The 18,354-nt window shown below is 53.9% G+C and overlaps 2 protein-coding genes across 2 annotated transcripts; both read right to left on the reverse strand.

Moving 5' to 3' along the window:
* Positions 1 to 6,835: 6,835 nt before the first annotated feature.
* Positions 6,836 to 14,775, reverse strand: LOC125718426 (mucin-22-like). The gene is made up of 7 exons (XM_048992279.1): positions 14,310 to 14,775; positions 13,590 to 14,129; positions 13,084 to 13,233; positions 12,624 to 12,962; positions 7,449 to 7,530; positions 7,072 to 7,250; positions 6,836 to 6,928 (listed from the first exon to the last, which is right to left on the reverse strand). The coding sequence occupies exons 1-7, from the start codon at positions 14,667 to 14,669 to the stop codon at positions 6,836 to 6,838; spliced, it is 1,743 nt and encodes a 580-aa protein (XP_048848236.1). The 5' UTR covers positions 14,670 to 14,775.
* Positions 7,049 to 18,237, reverse strand: LOC125718406 (uncharacterized). The gene is made up of 7 exons (XM_048992254.1): positions 16,785 to 18,237; positions 16,469 to 16,684; positions 16,036 to 16,368; positions 15,912 to 15,935; positions 15,651 to 15,861; positions 7,449 to 7,530; positions 7,049 to 7,250 (listed from the first exon to the last, which is right to left on the reverse strand). The coding sequence occupies exons 1-5, from the start codon at positions 16,983 to 16,985 to the stop codon at positions 15,712 to 15,714; spliced, it is 924 nt and encodes a 307-aa protein (XP_048848211.1). The 5' UTR covers positions 16,986 to 18,237; the 3' UTR covers positions 7,049 to 7,250; positions 7,449 to 7,530; positions 15,651 to 15,711.
* Between the last annotated feature and the right edge of the window lie 117 nt (positions 18,238 to 18,354).

Genomic DNA, 18,354 nt, shown 5'->3' on the forward strand with positions numbered 1-18,354 from the left:
GGCAACTGAGGTCCGTGTATCTAACAACATCAACCCCAATAAATAGTTTTATGGGACCTGGTTTGCAGTAAATGTGGCCATAAAGACCTGGCAGCGAGGACGTTATTCTGAGTCACGTGGTGAGACTGCTTTCCGGGGGCCATGGGGTGGGGGGCATATGTGTATAGGAGAATGAAATTCAAATGTGATGCAGTAGCCTGTATAAGTACCATCTCACACTGCTTTAATGCTGTTAAAACAAAATAATGACTGATCATCCAGAACGGCTGGATGGATAGAGAAGATCTCGGCCGAAACGTGGGTCTAAGCAAGGGCCTGGAGATAAAGAGCGAATTAGAGCTCATGACAGCCTTTATGACGGGCAGCACCTAAAGGGGGATTAAAACTCAAACCATCTTTATATGATCAAAAAATGCCAGGAATTTACTTCGCAATGATTGTGTGAGGTCAGCTGTCTGCGAGGTCGCCGAGTGCCTTGTGCATGTGACCTGGAGACTGCAGCCTTTAGGGTGAGGGTCAGTCTCCCCTGTTCAGGTGTCCCTTTGGCATTAAGGAGGCGGTTTACCGGCCAGCGTGATGCATCAGACGCTACGTCATGAGCGACGGCAGGCCAGGGAGACCGCCCCCCCACCCCCACTATCTCAGAATGACTCATGCCGCCCAGCACCTACTGAGGCATCCCCATATAGCCCATTACGCTGGAATTACTGGGAAATCAAAGTGCGGGGGCCGCCTGCCAATCTGTAATTATGCTGCCGGTTCCAAGGGTGGTTTCTGATTCCAGTGTTTAGGGGGACTTTGAGTTATGTGAGGATCTTAAATAGAAAGCGCAGTGTGTCGGACTGGTGGTGCAGTGTGGGGGCGCAGTGTGGGGGTGCAGCGTGGGGGCTGCCACGACCCGGCCTGTCTGTGCCGCTCCGGCCGGCGACGGCTCCCCGGAGAATTTCCCATCTCCAGCGTGTAACCCGGGGCGTGCTGGTAGGCCGGGGCATAATTTGACACCCACACACCCCTATTCCCCTCCCCCCACGTTAGTGTATCTCCTCTCTAATTAGTGGCTCACCTGGAACTTAACGAGTGGAAACGAATGAGAGAGGATTCCGGTTCTGGGGTGGGAGTCTGCTTGTGCCCCCTGCTGGCAGAAAGAACTGCAGCATTTTAATAAGTCTGTTTACTGGCCCACTACCTGTTTTTTTCCTCTTCTATTTAACTGCTTTCCATTTTGCACAGTCGTATAATGGATCGTTACGGCACCCCTCCCGTCATCATAATCCCCTCCGGAAGATCCGGTCCTCACCACTGGCCCGAATCCTCCCTGCTGCATGAACGGACACAGAACTCAGACAAAAAAAACCAACCTCTCGAACGGAAACCTGACACTGTTTATTCATTTATCCGTATGAGAGGATTATTACGGCATTCATGACGCTGAAAACGCTCCAGTGTCTGCCTGCAAAGGCTTGGGTGGAGAGAGAAACCTGTCTCAAACTTGCCTGCCGCCCCAGCTGGACTGGACAGCCTGCCCCCCCCCCCCAACACTGTGATATCTTTGTAATTGAACTGGATAAAGTGAGAGATTTCCTGGGAACACTGGAAAATGGGGCCAGTTTGGGGGTGAGAGGAGAGCCCTCAACCTGCCAGTCTTGCCCTCGGGCAGCCAGAGAGAGACTGGAGTACGTGGAGAGTGTCAGGGCGTCTTTGAAATGTACTAAGGGCTCCCCCCGGTTTGCTGCGGAGGATGCTGGGACTCATCTACAGCAGTGGTTCCCAATCCGCTCCCTGGGGACCCACAGGCAGTCCACATATTTGCTCCCTCTCAGCTCCGGCAAAAACGTGGGCTGTCTGGAAGGGAGCTGGGAGGGGGGGGGGGCAGCTGGCGGAAGGCCCGGGGGGGCGATGTCTCGCTGACAGGTCCGTCTTTCATTGTGGGCAGATCAGCGTTCGGGGTTATGCACAGAGCTGTGCGGAAAGCATCCCGCCCTAAGCCTGTAATCACCTCGGCTCTCTCTCCTTCTCTTTCTTCTCTCACCTTCTCCTCCTCGTGTTGCTCGTCTCCTGGTCACCAGGCCTGGGGGAATCGCTAACAGGTCCGGGAGTCCCACAAGGGAAGAAGGTTTGGGGGGATTAAAGTGAGATTTTCTGCCCCCGCCCGAGCTGTCACTGGCAGCTGTCACAGGAGGAGGGGGGGGGGGGTGCAGATCTTGGTATTAAGTCATCTTCTGCTGCCCTGCTCAGACAGGTGCCCCCCAGCGTGGCACCTGGCAGGATCGGGGAGGGCAGGAAGGCTCAGTGGGGCGCCTGCGGGATTAACAGCACAGGACAGGGGTGAGGGTGGGGGTGGGGGTGGGGGGGGGGGGGTGACAGCACCCTGCGGTGAGTCTCGAACCTGGGTGTCACGGTAACCCAGATTTCACTTCACATCTGTCAGACTTTAGGATACAGGAAGCTAAGCTCCAGTGCGGGACCCCCACTGGCTGAATAAAAAGGCGGCACTGTGACTGCAGGCCCCCCAAGCGTGGCTTTACAGGCCTGCTCGGGTTTGGACCCCCTCCTCCCCTCGCCCCTGCCACGCTGCCGGGAGACACCGGGCCGGAGCAGTAATCCTATATGTGTGTGTTTGTGTGCGTGGGTTTGCGTGTGCAGGTGTTTGTGTGTTTGCGTACATGTATGGGTGCGTGCATGTGTGTCTGCATGTGTCTTTGGGTGGATGTTTGCCTGTGTGTCTCTGTATGTGCCTGCATTCCAGTTTGCGTGTATTTGTGTGCATGTCTGTATGCGTGTCTGCATGTGTTTGATGCGTGTCTGCATGTGTTGGTGGCAAGGTGCACGCATTCAATTAAAACGTGCAGGATCCCGGTCAACTGGCGGTTATAATCCATGGGGGGGCGGAATGCCTTCACACACAGTACAGGCCGGCGTATGCAGCCTGAAACGCTAAGGTGGTGGTCCAACAGCCCCCCCCCCCCTGCAGGCAGGGCTGAAGTGCCCCAACCTGCAGTGGCGGGAGGGGAATGAAAACAAGGCGGAAGACAAAGGGAAGCTTCTCCATTAGCAGATTAGGCTGCGTGGGCTCTGGTTACGCCAGGGAGCCACAGCAACACATTCCAGGGGGCAGCCCCCCCCCCCCCCCCACCATCAGGAGGGCACTGCCGTGGGGCTGGGGGGCACTGGGCTAAGGTAATATTTCTGAGGATGAATGGGGTGGAAAGTGGTTCTTCATGCACTGGCTGACACCAACCCCCCAGCAAATGAGAAGAGGCACCTGGAAGGAAGCAGCCTTTTCGGGGCCACTTTGTGTATCCGGCTTCTCGAGCAGGTCCTGGCAAATCCCTCGCCCCTCAAAAAAAAACATCCTTCCAACTATCTGGCCTTTTTAACAAGGGGCACACAGAGGGCACTGGAGCTATGGTCAGCATTTTATAAAAGCCAGGGTGCCGATGGTTTCCTCCCAGTCTGGTCCTGGGGTGTCCAGTCGAGCCCCGGAGGCAGGAGGCAGGAGGCCAGTGCCGTGTTTTCCCAGGTCTGCCGGACCGCGACGGCCGGGGTCCCTGCAGTCTAGACTTTCACATACTTCCTCCTAAAATTTGTTCCTAACTGCAGATAGGATCTGTGGCAGGAGGGAATCGGTTCTGGTTGGTTGGCTTGCTATTAAGGGCCGGAATGAGACATAACTAAGTTCAAATCATACAGGCTTCGCAGAACACGGGCCGGAAGCAGTAAGAGAAGCCGGCCGGCGTGACCTGGGAGCTCATCGCTCACGGGACAAACACAAATTAAAAGGGAACAGAAACATAAGTGGATCTTAACAAAAACACGTATTAAACACGAGTATTAAATAACCGATGGAAGCCGGGGAATTCGATGGAATAGAACAGTAGCCTTTTGACTCCAGTTAAAATACACAAACAGGCAGGGGGGTCAACTGAGGGGGGGTCAGACTGTGGTGGGGATGTGAACAGGGGGGGGGTCAACTGGGGGGGTGGGTGTCAGACTGCAGTGGGGATGTGAAGGAGGGGTGTCAGACTGCGGTGCGGATGTGAACGGGGGGGTGTCCGACTGCGGTGGGGATGTGAACGGGGGTGGGGGGTCAGCTGGGGGGGTGAGTGTCAGACTGCGGTGGGGATGTGAACGAGGAGAGCCACCCGGGGGCGGGGGAAGGAGCAGGCCCGGGTTTTTAATAGCAGCAGGAATCCAGAGAAGGGGGGGCTGACGGCATAAACCAGGGGGGGGGGGGTTAAAAGGGGGCATTTTTTTAACCAGGGAAGATTTTAGCTTAAAAGAAAAGCGCTTGAAGGGACAAGAAAAAGCCAGAGAGGGAAACCGAGAGTAAAGCAGAGTGTTTAGCGGGGACGTCTGATCTCGGGACACCCGACCAGGGTGCAGTGCGGGACCGTCTCCCTCAGCCAGGGGGGGTGACTCCATTGGCAGGGAGTTTAATTAGTCTCGTTACTGGGTTATAACACCAGAGGAAGATAGAGAGAGGGAAAGTCTGACTTCCATGGGAAAAAGATGCATCGTGAGAGGAGGCCAATAAATTAAAAAAAATAATTAAAAAAGTGAAATTTTGGCAGGGGTTGTTCAGGGTGCCAAAAAAAGCAAGTGGCCCCCCCAGCCAGCATCCCGAACGCGAGCACAGGACCGGCACAGACGCAGTGACGACCACGGGCCTGCTGCGCTCCTCACACCCAGCCGCTGCCTTTTAATCGGCCTGCTGCTCGCAGAGCATCCTGGGTAAAGTTGCCAATCACAGGGTGACAATCGCCCCCGCCCTCAGCATCCCCACCGGTAGCATGTGGGTGCGGCTATGAACAATTAATAGCGGGCTTGGCACCTCGATGAAACCAGTCCTGTTATTGGAATGCCTGCCCGGGGCGGTTTCTTGGAGGTGGGGGGGCTGCAAATGGAACCCTTTCCTTATGGAACCTCCAGGACGGACGCTCCATATACCAAGCCCCCGCCGTCCTGAAAATTCCGCGTGTTTATTTAATGACTCTGCAACTGCTCCCTCCCCCCAACCTGCCAGGGCACACACACACAGGTGCCATGGTGCTGGGGTGCCAAAGAGCCCCTCCTAACACCGAAGATGATGACAACAAAGAAACTCCTTAAGATCTCAACATGGGGGGGGGCAAAGATAAAGGGGGGGCAAAGAGAGGGAGCGACAGAGCGGGGGGGGCCATGCAGCGGCCAGCTTTTTTGGAAGCCTAGACACCCCAGGGCTGCTCTGCACATCTGGCATACCAGGCATTTACTCGGTGGGCTTGCAAAATCCCGCCCCCAACATTTGGTAAAATCAGTGGCATGGGTTTTGGGGCCCAATCCAGCCCTGCAGCAGCCCCCCCGGCATGTTGTCACGGAGGACAGCGATTTGTGGATTGACCTCCTCGGCCAGGCTCAGATCCCAGGAAGGGCATTGCTGTTGGACACTTAATCTTCCATATTTGCCCAGCTGTGCAAATGAGCGTAAGACTATCACCTGGCACAGATAAGGGGCTTCCGCTGTGCCCTGCCCGTGGCTGTGCTCCTGACCCCCCCCCCCTATCCCCCCCCCCCCCCCCCCCACCCCCCACAGCCAGCTGAGGACTTCTGACCTCATACGTGAGGCAAACATCGCTAATGTGTTTACTCTCAGGGCCCGGATGCGATTCTTTGCACAGAGGCTCAATCCCATAATCCCTAAGGGACATTGCTGCGAGTCTCCACTTTCCTGATTGGGTGAGGCTGCCATGCTGCTCCCAATGGTTCACAGGCAGGAAGGCTACCCCCCCCAACCCCAAACCCCATCTCAGTTTGTGCCACCCGGCCCAGACTCTAATAATTATCAATCTCCTGTCAGAAAATCTTCGCAGCAGCTGGGACAAAGCCACAGTTTTCCGTGGGCCGGGGCAGGAGTACAGCTGGTCCTCACATGGGGGGCACCGTTACCTCTGGCCACCACCTTGAAAGGACTGGGGGGGCAGATCCTGATGGCGGGATGTGTGAATGAAAAAAGAAGCAGACCGATGCAGCAGGTGCCGGTGACACCAGGCTTCAGACGCTGAACTTTATTTGCTTTGTGACATAAAAAGGGTTACAGAAGGATTGAAACATAGGCAACCCGAGATCCACTTTCCTTCCTGGACAGAGGAACCGGCCACTCAAGGGGGACATCATAACCAAAACTACAGCCTGTGGTTGGGCTCCTCGGTGGACTTTGAGGTGGGGTTTGTCCTAGTCTTAGTACAGCATGGTGCAGGTCAAGTGGCCCTACGTTTGTGTGTGTGTGTGTGTGTGTGTTTGTGCAGGCATTTTATCTAATCTCATAACACTATCAAGCCTTTGGAGAACGATGATGGCTTAGATTGAAATAACCCTGATAAACAGCAGGATAAGCTCATGGGAGTTTTACTTACACAAAACTGTTTCTGAGAGCAGAAGGAAAAATGATTGGTTCAAACAGACAGCCAGTCAGATTGTAGAGGAGGTAGGTCCAACCAATCCGATGTCTTGGTCCTGTCTTCTCTAGTTTCTTTGACCCACCTCCTCTGCAATCTGTTATCTCTCTGGACCAATCATTTTTCCTTCTGCCCTCAGAACATTTTTGTGTAAGTAAAACTCCCACGAGCTCAGGCTAAAAGCAGGAGCACCTAGGAGAACAGACCCTGACCGAAGCCTAAACCGAGTGTGTGGGCAGCACCCCCCTCCCGCCACTGGGGTCATGTGACTGAGGGCTGCGTGTTTGGGTCGCTGGGTCTCCCCGAATATTAACAGCACGTGACAAACCAAGGAAAGTCGGCGGTGAAAGGCGAGGCGGGAAAAGGGCGACCCAGATGCTGAAAAAAAGGCAGGCAGAGGGTCAGTCGCCCACCACGGCCTCCAAAAGCAATGGGGGTGTCACTGACAGCCCCCTCCTTTGCTCCTCAGACTTACTCTCGGTGTGTGAAAGAAGCTACACAACAGCACAGGTCAAAGTGCACACAAGAAATAAATATGCAGCAAATGAGGAATTCAAAAAGCCAGGAAGCAGGCGACCCCCCACCCCACCCAAAAACCCCCCCCCCCCAGTCCCCTTCCCGCACGGCTGCCCCTTGCCCCTGTCACACGGTCAGGGAGATGAAGCTGTTGTATCTCTGGATGTTCCTCTTCAGGATCTCGGAACAGGGCCCCAGCACGCGCTCGAAATCGTGGTCGGTCCAGCTTGACACACTTCAGCGGTCCGCGTGCCACCACTGTGGCCGCCCGCGGCCTGTTCAGCAGCAAGGCGATCTCTCCTGGCGAGGGACATAGGGAATTGTGGATATTTCAGCTGAGGGTTTAATGGCTGATTAGAGGACAACAACAAGTAAGCAGGCTGCATTTCTACAACTTGGAGAAGGAGGCCTGCTGAGGGGCATTGTGGGTGAATTATTAAATCATTAATCCTGACCTCCGCAGGTGTGGGACATGGAGAAACGATTGAATCTACTGACCGAAGTAGTCGGAGGGTCCGAGACGGCCCACCTCCACATACTCCTCGTTGTCGGAACGGCGCTGGAGCACAGAGGCTGTGCCCTGGGCAGTAGAAGTGGAGAGAAATAGAGAGAGACATGAAGGAAGGTCTTCTAGAAACATCTGTGGCATTTAGTGTACAGAAGCAAAGAGACATTGGGCCCTGAGCGTGGAGCCTGTAGAGGAGACGCACTGCTGTGGGGCTCTGGTCACCGAGTCGGCCTCTAGACACCTCAGGGGAGGGGATGAAGGCCGTCTCAGGGACCTCCCTGGGGGTAACCCCCTCACTATCTCGCAGACAGACAGGCAGACCATCTCAGGGAGCTCCCTGGGGGTAACCCCCTCACTATCTCGCAGACAGACAGGCAGACCATCTCAGGGAGCTCCCTGGGGGTATCTCCCTCACAAACTTGCAGACAGACAGGCAGGTCATCTCAGGAATTCCCCAGGGAAAACCTCCCCAGGACCTAGCAGATAGACAGGCAGGCCGTCTCAGGGAGCTCCCTGGGGGTATCCCCCTCACAACCTCGCAGACAGACAGGCAGGCTGTCTCAGGGAATTCCCCAGGGAAAACCGCCCGACGACCTAGCAAATTGACAGGCAGGGCCGTCTCAGGGAGCTCTCTGGGGGTATCCCCCTCACAACCTCACAGACAGGCAGGCCGTCTCAGAGAGCTCCCCGAGGGTAACCTGCCAGACTCCGCCCTGCTACCACTCCATGACCAATGGGATGGGGGAGGCTGGCACTTCCACTGATTAGTTTATGAAGGACGGAGGTGTGATGGAAAAACACACAAGCAGTTTATCTGTGGAGGGACCCAGGGCAGGGGCGGAGCCTGGGGCGGAGCCTGAACCAGCAGACAATTGCCTCCAGCGTCAGTATGTATGTGTCTGTGTATGTGTGTGTGTGTGTGAGAGAGAGGCTCCTTCATACCTCTGAAATATTCCCACACCCCCATCTGCTTTTATAGCAGCTTGTTTGGCAGTTAGGGTGCCTCCCCAGGAGGAATGGGTGATGTGTACAGGACCGAATGTGGACCGCGACTTGTGTTCACAAGGTATTAAGTATCGCTGGCTGCTGAAATCTGGCCCTATGGCTGTAGCTGCTCATAGCACAGCCCTTGTGGGGGGGGGGGGGGCGTATGGCTGTGTCATTAAGATACAGAAACTGAACTGTGGTGGTGGGACCGCAGCTGTAAGGGAACCTAAATGCAGCGTGGAGTCGGACCACGTAGACCGGAACCACACGCATGTCCCAAACAGACAGGCCTCAGCTGGGACTAGAAGACAGAGCTTGGCAGCATCAGTGTGTGTGTGTGTGTGTGTGTGTGTGATGGGGGGGGGGGGAGGCACTTGGCAGGAGTATCTTGCCAGATTTTAAATTAGTCACATATTAAAGAGCTGTCCAGTGCATGGGGCCACTTCTGTGGGAACACAGCAGGCAGGAGAGGAAAAACACACACACACACACACTCACACGCTTATAAGCACTCAGACACACACTGTAATCACACGCTATAAGCACTCAGACACACACTGTAATCACACACGCTCACACTGTGAGCAGACAGACACACACACTGTAATCACCACACACATTGTAATCACACACTCACACTGTAATCACACACACTCACACGCTATAAGCACTCAGACACACACTGTAATCACACACACTCACACTGTGAGCAGACAGACACACACATTTAAATCACACACACACTAATCACACATACACACACGCTGTAATCACACTCACTGTGATCACACAGACACACTAACTGTAATCACACACACTCACACTGTGAGCAGACAGACACACACATTGAAATCACACACACATAATCACACAGACACACACACTGTAATCACCACACACATTGTAATCACACACTCACACTGTAATCACACACACTCACACTGTGAGCAGACAGACACACACATTGAAATCACACACACACTAATCACACAGACACACACTGTGATCACACAGACACATAAACTGTAATCGCACACACACTGTAATCACCACACACATTGCAATCACACAGACACACACATTGTAATCACACACTCACACTGTAATCACACAACACACTTACACTGTAATCACAGACACACACATTGTAATCACACACTCACACTGTAATCACACACACATACACTGTAATCACAGACACACACACTCACACTATAATTACACACACTCACTGTAATCACACAGACACACACTCACATTGTAATCACACACACAGGAACACACATACAAACTGTGATCACAGACACCACACCTCACATCAAGCGGTGCAGGCTTTAACCAGAAATTAAAGGACACCCCCTCCCCACTGAATTCACGCCGCCAGTAACAGAGTGCATCATTTCTCGTGTGAGGGTGTCGGACTTTTTGGCAGTGGCGGACAGTCGCGTGCAAATTTTCCCCGGAACAGAGAGCTACAAGGCCCAGGGGCCACGAAACAAGGAGCCAGGATTGTGCTCAGGGTGGGGGGGGGGTACGGAGGCCTGCCGGGAATGGCGATTATTCCACGTGGGCCAGGAGCTAAAACCCTGATGCAGCAAATGCCTGACAGTTTCAGCGTTCAGTATGCAGTGAGGCCGATATGGGGGGGGCAGGAGAAGGCCAACATGCGTGTGTGTACATGTGTGATATGTGTACGTGCCAGTGTGTCAACAGGGGCCATGGGAACATGCACACAGACACCCCCCCCGCCCCACACACACACACGGACACATACACAGGTAGTCATATCTTTGTGAGGACTGATTTCTATGGGCATAACCTTAATCCCAACAATGACAACCCTAACCCCCACCCAGCCCTAACCTTACCCCCCACCCAGCCCTAAGTAATCAAACAAAACTTTCTGTAATTTTTAGTTTTTTTATTGTAGTCAGGGGCGGCATGGTGGTGCAGTGGTTAGGGTGAGGGCGGTATGGTGGTGCAGTGGTTAGGGTGAGGGGCGGCATGGTGGTGCAGTGGTTAGCACTGTTGCCTCGCACCTCTGGGATCCGGGTTTCCTCCGTGTACTCCGGTTTCCCCCCTCAGTCCAAAACATGCTGAGGTTAACTGGAGTTGCTAAATTGGCCATAGGCGTGCCTGTGTGAGTGAATGGTGTGTGAGTGTGCCTGCGATGGGCTGGCCCCCCATCCAGGGTTGTTCCCTGCCTTGTGGCCATTGCTTCGGGATAGGCTCCGGACCCCCCGCAGCCCAGTAGGATAAGCGGTTTGGCAAATGGATGGATGATTGTAGTCATACATTTTTATAAAATTCAGTTTCCCCTTGTGAGGACTGAAAAAACGGTCTCCACAATGTAACTATACATGACAAGTCAATGACACACACGTCACACTCACGCACCAGGTAAGAGAGGTCAGCTCACAGCTGATATACCAAAATGTAGAAGTTGGAGGGGGGGGGGTGGGTGGGGGGAGGCTAGGGTTAGGGTTGATTTAATTAGTGACTGGGCCGATACCTGGCAGATGAAATTTAACGTCGATAAATGTAAGGTACTCCATCTAGGGAGCAGAAATATAAAGTACAGGTATTTCATGGGTGTCACTGAAATAAAGGTAGCTGATCATGAGAAAGACCTTGGTGTGTATGTTGATGCTTCCATGTCCCATTCTCGCCAGTGTGGGGAAGCAATAAAAAAGGCCAATAGGATGTTGGGGTATATCTCCAGGTGTGTGGAGTTTAAGTCAAGGGAGGTAATGCTAAGATTATACAATTCCTTGGTGAGACCTCACCTAGAATATTGTGTGCAGGTTTGGTCACCATATCTTAAAAAGGACATTGTGGCCTTAGAAAAGGTGCAGCGTAGGGCCACAAAAATGATTCCTGGTCTTAGAGGAATGTCATACGAGGAACGGTTACTTGAGCTAAATCTGTTCAGTCTCAAGCAAAGGAGATTGAGGGGGGACATGATTCAGGTATATAAGATTCTAACAGGTTTAGGATGCTGTTCAACCAAATAGTTACTTCAGCATTAGTTTAAATACACGAACTCGTGGCCATAGGTGGAAATTAGCGGGAGAACATTTCAAGCTGGATTTAAGGAAGCACTTCTTTACGCAGCGTGTAGTCAGAGTATGGAATAGCCTTCCTGATAATGTAGTGCAAGCTGAATCCTTGGGTTCCTTTAAATCAGAGCTAGATAAGATTTTAAACGACTCTGAGCTATTAGTTTAGTTCTCCCCAAGCGAGCTTGATGGGCCGAATGGCCTCCTCTCGTTTGTATAGTTCTTATGTTCTTATGTTCTTAGGCTTACCCCCACTTTAAGAACGATGCCCCTAATGGAAGTTGGGGCTAATCAATCTCAGGTTCACGTGTTTGTTTGTAGGGAAGGTCTTGGCTTTGGACAGACATGTTCTAGGTGCCTCTAGCACTAGGCCAGAGTCCATAGAGTATCATCATGAGAGACTAAGATCCCAGTTGGGCGGTGACAGAACCCAGCTAGGACAGCCCCCCCTGGATGACGTAGCACATACAGCATGCCAGGGAAACATGCAGCTGCCTATCGAACTCTAAATTATTTTGATCATTCCCCCCCCCCCCCCCCCCCCCCAATGTTTAACAGTCACGCGTTCCCTGGATTCGAGATGCAAGATCAAAAACAGGCCGTCACTGGGAGGAGATATTTCTGAAAGCGATCTGAGACGGCCCGCTCTGTGGAGACATGTTTGTACAGCACAAGAAAAAATGTAAACATGTCACTTTTCATTAGGCATCTATTTCCAGGGCCGTAAAGGAAAGTGATGTCTCTATGCAGCATTTCAGCCTCGTCCGCAGCGTGTGATTAGTAACCGGGGGCACGGGGCTCCATCCTGACAGACATATAAAACCGGAGACGTTGGCATAGTATCTGAGGGGGCGAAACACAGCAAAATGCCAATAGAATTACCCTCTGCCCATCGAAATGGCCCCAGTGGCACATTCCAGGTTGCGCTCCCTGCCAGTGGTACATTCCAGGTTGCGCTCAGTCCCAGTGATACATTCCAGGTTGTGCTTCCTCCCAGTGGTACGTTCCAGGTTGTACTCCCTCAGTGGTATGTTCCAGGTTGCACTCCCTCAGTGGTATGTTCCAGGTTGCACTCTGTTCCAGTGGTACATTCCAGGTTGTGCTTCCTCTTAGTGGTACGTTCCAGGTTGCGCTCCCCTCCCAGTGGTAAGGTTCCATGTTGCGCTCCCGACCAGTGGTACATTCCAGGTTGCGCTCAGTCCCAGTGATACGTTTCAGGTTGCACTCCCTCCCAGTGGTACGTTCCAGGTTGCACTCCCTCCCAGTGGTACGTTCCAGGTTGCACTCCCTCTCAGTGGTATGTTCCAGGTTGCGCTCTGTTCCAGTGGTACATTCCAGGTTGTGCTTCCTCTCAGTGGTACATTCCATGCTGTGCTTCCTCTCAGTGGTATGTTCTAGGTTGCGCTCTGTTCCAGTGGTATATTCCAGGTTGTACTTCCTCTCAGTGGTACGTTCCAGGTTGCACTCCCTCTCAGTGGGTATGTTCTAGGTTGCGCTCTGTTCCAGTGGTGCATTCCAGGTTGCGCTCAGTCCCAGTGATACGTTTCAGGTTGCATTCCCTCCCAGTGGTACGTTCCAGGTTGCACTCCCTCTCAGTGGTATGTTCTAGGTTGCGCTCTGTTCCAGTGGTACATTCCAGGTTGCACTCCCTCTCAGTGGTATGTTCTAGGTTGCGCTCTGTTCCAGTGGTACATTCCAGGTTGTGCTTCCTCTCAGTGGTACGTTCCAGGTTGCGCTCCCTCTCAGTGGTATGTTCTAGGTTGCGCTCTATTCCAGTGGTACATTCCAGGTTGTGCTTCCTCCCAGTGGTACGTTCCAGGTTGTACTCCCTCAGTGGTATGTTCCAGGTTGCACTCCCTCAGTGGTATGTTCCAGGTTGCACTCTGTTCCAGTGGTACATTCCAGGTTGTGCTTCCTCTTAGTGGTACGTTCCAGGTTGCGCTCCCTCCCAGTGGTAAGTTCCATGTTGCGCTCCCGACCAGTGGTACATTCCAGGTTGCGCTCAGTCCCAGTGATACGTTTCAGGTTGCACTCCCTCCCAGTGGTACGTTCCAGGTTGCACTCCCTCCCAGTGGTACGTTCCAGGTTGCACTCCCTCTCAGTGGTATGTTCCAGGTTGCGCTCTGTTCCAGTGGTACATTCCAGGTTGTGCTTCCTCTCAGTGGTACATTCCATGCTGTGCTTCCTCTCAGTGGTATGTTCTAGGTTGCGCTCTGTTCCAGTGGTATATTCCAGGTTGTACTTCCTCTCAGTGGTACGTTCCAGGTTGCACTCCCTCTCAGTGGTATGTTCTAGGTTGCGCTCTGTTCCAGTGGTGCATTCCAGGTTGCGCTCAGTCCCAGTGATACGTTTCAGGTTGCATTCCCTCCCAGTGGTACGTTCCAGGTTGCGCTCCCTCTCAGTGGTATGTTCTAGGTTGCGCTCTGTTCCAGTGGTACATTCCAGGTTGCACTCCCTCTCAGTGGTATGTTCTAGGTTGCGCTCTGTTCCAGTGGTACATTCCAGGTTGTGCTTCCTCTCAGTGGTACGTTCCAGGTTGCGCTCCCTCTCAGTGGTATGTTCTAGGTTGCGCTCTATTCCAGTGGTACATTCCAGGTTGTGCTTCCTCTCAGTGGTATGTTCTAGGTTGTGCTCTGTTCCAGTGGTTCATTCCAGGTTGTGCTTCCTCTCAGTGGTACATTCCAGGTTGTTCTTCCTCTCAGTGGTATGTTCCAGGTTGCGCTCTGTTCCAGTGGTACATTCCAGGTTGTGCTTCCTCTCAGTGGTACATTACAGGTTGCACTCCCTCTCAGTGGTATGTTCCAGGTTGCGCTCTGTTCCAGTGGTACATTCCAGGTTGTGCTTCCTCTCAGTGGTACATTCCAGGTTGTTCTTCCTCTCAGTGGTATGTTCTAGGTTGCGCTCTGTTCCAGTGGTATATTCCAGGTTGTGCTTCCTCTCAGTGGTACTTTCCAGGTTGCGCTCCCTCTCAGTGGTATGTTCTAGGTTGCGCTCTATTCCAGTGGTATATTCCAGGTTGTGCTTCCTCTCAGTGGTACGTTCCAGGTTGCGCTCCCTCCCAGTGGTAAGTTCCAGGTTATGCCCCCTTTCTGGTTCCCAAGGTCCTGGCTCCCTCGATCCCATGCGAAAGCTATCAAAAAAGCATAATATGGTGTCCTCGTCCATTCCGGGAAATCTGAGGCTCGGGGAGAGGAATGAGGGGAATTTGTCATCCTGTGTTTAGGCAACAGGGGGTGACAAGGGTCCAAGAACAACGCCCCTTCCTGGGGCCTGGATGACACCACAATGCCCCCACTGTGCCTCATAGCCCCCCCCCCCAAATCCCCTGGGACTTGAACCAAAAACCCTCAGGTCCAAGTTCATGTCCCTAACCACTGTGCTGTATCTCAGTATCCTTTAGCAACGGTGCTGTTTTCCAAAATAAAAAGGGGGTGGGGGGGGGGGGGGGTCAACCATTAGTGAACACCCTCGGGGGCGGGGACTGTCCAGTAAATGAGCAAGTCTTGATTAGATGCCACTCCCTGGCATGCAAACGCTACAGAGAGGTCATTCAAATCTGTCCTTTGAGAACTTTGGTCACATGGCTAAGGACTCTGTCTGTAGGGTGCAGACCAGGCAGGGGGAGGGTGGGGCGACAGAGCCTAGGAATGGGGTGAACTGGGTCGCCTGGCATAGGCCCGAAAACCAGGAGGTGAAGAGGTGACGGATCACAGGTGTACGGAGGGCTGCGAGCCAAGGCAGGCAGCGGCCGAGCTTCACTCAGCACGCCGATAATGCCCCCCCTCGGCCCCCAGCTGCACCTATTGTAGTCTATCCAGGAACTGTGCGGCAGTCACTGGGATCATTGTTAACGACGGCCTCGCTGGGCCGGGAAGAGAGGAAGCGGGAAGAGTGGCAGGGGCAAAAGAAAGCAGGCGACGTTTCCCAGGTCGGTGGAGGCCAGGCAAGAGACTCCATCACGTGTCACAAAGGGCGCTGTGTGTGAGGGAGCAGCGACCCCCCCACTTGCTGTGGGTGGGGGGAGCCAGGGGCCTGGCACTGGGCCAGCAGGGTCTCGAGCTGATGATGCCCCCTCCCGCACCCAAACGGAACTTACTGGACTGGGGAAGAAATCAGTAGAGGTGGCCAACTCGGCGAGCAACGCACCTCTGTGATAATGAAGAAGTCATCGCCGGGCTCCCCCTGAACCACGATCTTTTCTCCATCCTCAAACTGCACGGGCTCCAGGGCATCTGCCACCGTCAGCCGCTCCCACTTCTCCAGGGATTCTGGGGGGGGGGGGGGCACAGGTTAATGGCGACTGAAGATACACTTGCGTTTCCCGGTCGTACAGGCGACTGCCAGGCCGTGGGAGAACCTCCATACCTGATATGACCCCCACCTCTCGCTGCCGGGCCGTGGGAGAACCTCCATACCTGATATAACCCCCACCTCTCACTGCCAGGCCGTGGGAGAACCTCCATACCTGATATGACCCCCACCTCTCACTGCCAGGCCGTGGGAGAACCTCCATACCTGATATGACCCCCACCTCTCGCTGCCGGGCCATACGAGAGCCTCCATACCTGATATGACCCCCACCTCTCGCTGCAGGCCATTCAAGAGCCTCCATGCCTGATATGACCCCCACCTCTCTCTGCCGGGCCATACGAGAGCCTCCATACCTGATATAACCCCCACCTCTCTCTGCCGGGCCATACGAGAGCCTCCATACCTGATATGACCCCCACCTCTCTCTGCCGGGCCATACGAGAGCCTCCATACCTGATATAACCCCCACCTCTCTCTGCCGGGCCATACGAGAGCCTCCATACCTGATATAACCTCCACCTCTCGCTGCCGGGCCATACGAGAGCCTCCATGCCTGATATGACCCCCACCTCTCGCTGCCGGGCCATACGAGAGCCTCCATGCCTGATATGACCCCCACCTCTCTCTGTCGGGCCATACGAGAGCCTCCATACCTGATATGACCCCCACCTCTCTCTGCCGGGCCATACGAGAGCCTCCATACCTGATATAACCCCCACCTCTCGCTGCCGGGCCATACGAGAGCCTCCATACCTGATATGACCCCCACCTCTCGCTGCCGGGCCATACGAGAGCCTCCATGCCTGATATAACCCACACCTCTCTCTGTCGGGCCATACGAGAGCCTCCATGCCTGATATAACCCCCACCTCTCTCTGCCGGGCCATACGAGAGCCTCCATGCCTGATATAACCCACACCTCTCTCTGTCGGGCCATACAAGAGCCTCCATGCCTGATATAACCCACACCTCTCTCTGTCGGGCCATACGAGAGCCTCCATACCTGATATAACCTCCACCTCTCTCTGCCGGGCCATACGAGAGCCTCCATGCCTGATATAACCCACACCTCTCATACCAGAGTTTTTCCAGGAAAATACCTAGCAGTGTGAATAAAGGTGAGAGTTGCTGAGTGATGAAAACATGTATATATATTAAAGAATTTTTCATTAGATGGAGCAGGTCTGTCGTCGAGGGTGACAGTCCCCTCAGAGTGCCACATTGGGGGGTGGGGGGGGCAGTGCAGTGATTTACAGCCAGTTCCACCTCCTATGGAATGTATCCATTGGCATAGATGGGTCCTGTGCAAACAGCTCCCTATCACCCCCCCCCATTCCAGGGACCCCTCCCATCTCATCCTAATCCACTCAGTCACTAAGGGCCATTACCTCCCCCACTCCCCGGAACACCATGTAAAACAAATGAGTCTTCCCAAAGTACAGCACTCTCCGGACCCCCCCCCCCCTTCATGTGCGTCGGAGCGTGAACTCCCAAGTCACGTAATGGTACAGACCTGGGGGGGGGGGTTGCTTGATCTCTGTCGTATGAGCTTGCGTTGTGCAACATTACTGCATGAACGCTTCGCTACCAGCCGCATAATCACAGAACTCACATCAATTTCTCCAGGCAATAAATCGCAAACTCATCACATCCTGCTTAAATTAGGCTCGACTAAATTAGGCACCATATGAAGACAACACGACTGCTATTGGCTCTCCCGGGGCCGGACGCAGGGCGCAGGGCACAGGGCGCAGGGCGAGCAGGCTGCGTGTCTCCTGGTCTTCCTGGGACCCACAGTCTGTGCCTTCAGCAATGTGCATCCTGCATGATGACCTCAAAGCCAACTCAGCCTCCAGCTCCAAAGAGAGTCGCCGAGACGGAAAGCATCAGGAAAAGGCCAGAACTCCCACCGTAACCAGGGACGGGGGTGGGGGTGTGTTTGGGCGGAAATCATCCAGGATCTGTGCTGTCTGAGAACCCGAGACCGACAGCCGCTGCATCGCAGGAGCTCTGGCCCTTATCACACGACGCGGAGATCTTCAGAAGCTCAAGTGGTAACATGATCTGGCCCCAGAGAACCAACATTGCACACTGCAGTTGGGAGGAGGGTTCTCCCAGCAAACTGAGGAGGGTCTTTGAGGTTTTGTGGGGGTGGGGGGGCCTTTGTTTGAATGTGTGGTTACCTTTACACCTCACGTCACACCGATTCCCAACATCAAGGACTTGTCCCCAAATTCATGGCTATTGCAAAGAAACCACAAAGCGAATGGGGGGGGGGGGGCAGCCCCCCATTGCCTGAACTCGTAAGCGTAAAAGGTAAAGAAAGAGAAGAAAAAGAGGAGGAGTGAGAGAGAGAGAGTGAAGAAAGAGGCGTCTGTTTGAACACAGCGGCTGTAAAAATGAGGAGGAAGAAGGCAGGAGACAATTGGGGGGGCACCCTCACCGCTAATCCCCTCAATCGACCAATTACCCTACGGGGGGGGGGGGGGGGTGTATTACCCTAGGTTGCCCCACCCACCCAAGTCAGCCTCAGAATGAA

Source organism: Brienomyrus brachyistius, chromosome 22 (assembly GCF_023856365.1).
Source record: "Brienomyrus brachyistius isolate T26 chromosome 22, BBRACH_0.4, whole genome shotgun sequence".
Taxonomy (NCBI): domain Eukaryota; kingdom Metazoa; phylum Chordata; class Actinopteri; order Osteoglossiformes; family Mormyridae; genus Brienomyrus; species Brienomyrus brachyistius.

Excerpts from the sequence above, each read along its gene's own strand:
- LOC125718406 (XM_048992254.1), bottom strand. The coding sequence starts at position 16,985 with ATGAAAAATTCTTTAATATATATACATGTTTTCATCACTCAGCAACTC. Across the intron at positions 16,685-16,784 it reads GTATGGCCCGACAGAGAGAG|GTGGGGGTTATATCAGGCAT; the intron begins GTGTGGGTTATA and ends CGGCAGAGAGAG. Across the intron at positions 15,936-16,035 it reads GTATGGCCCGGCAGCGAGAG|GTGGGGGTTATATCAGGTAT; the intron begins GTGGGGGTCATA and ends TGGCAGTGAGAG.
- LOC125718426 (XM_048992279.1), bottom strand. The coding sequence starts at position 14,669 with ATGGACGAGGACACCATATTATGCTTTTTTGATAGCTTTCGCATGGGA. Across the intron at positions 14,130-14,309 it reads CCACTGGAACAGAGCGCAAC|CTAGAACATACCACTGAGAG; the intron begins CTGGAACATACC and ends ACAGAGCACAAC. Across the intron at positions 12,963-13,083 it reads CCACTGAGAGGGAGTGCAAC|CTGGAACGTACCACTGAGAG; the intron begins CTGGAACGTACC and ends AGGGAGTGCAAC.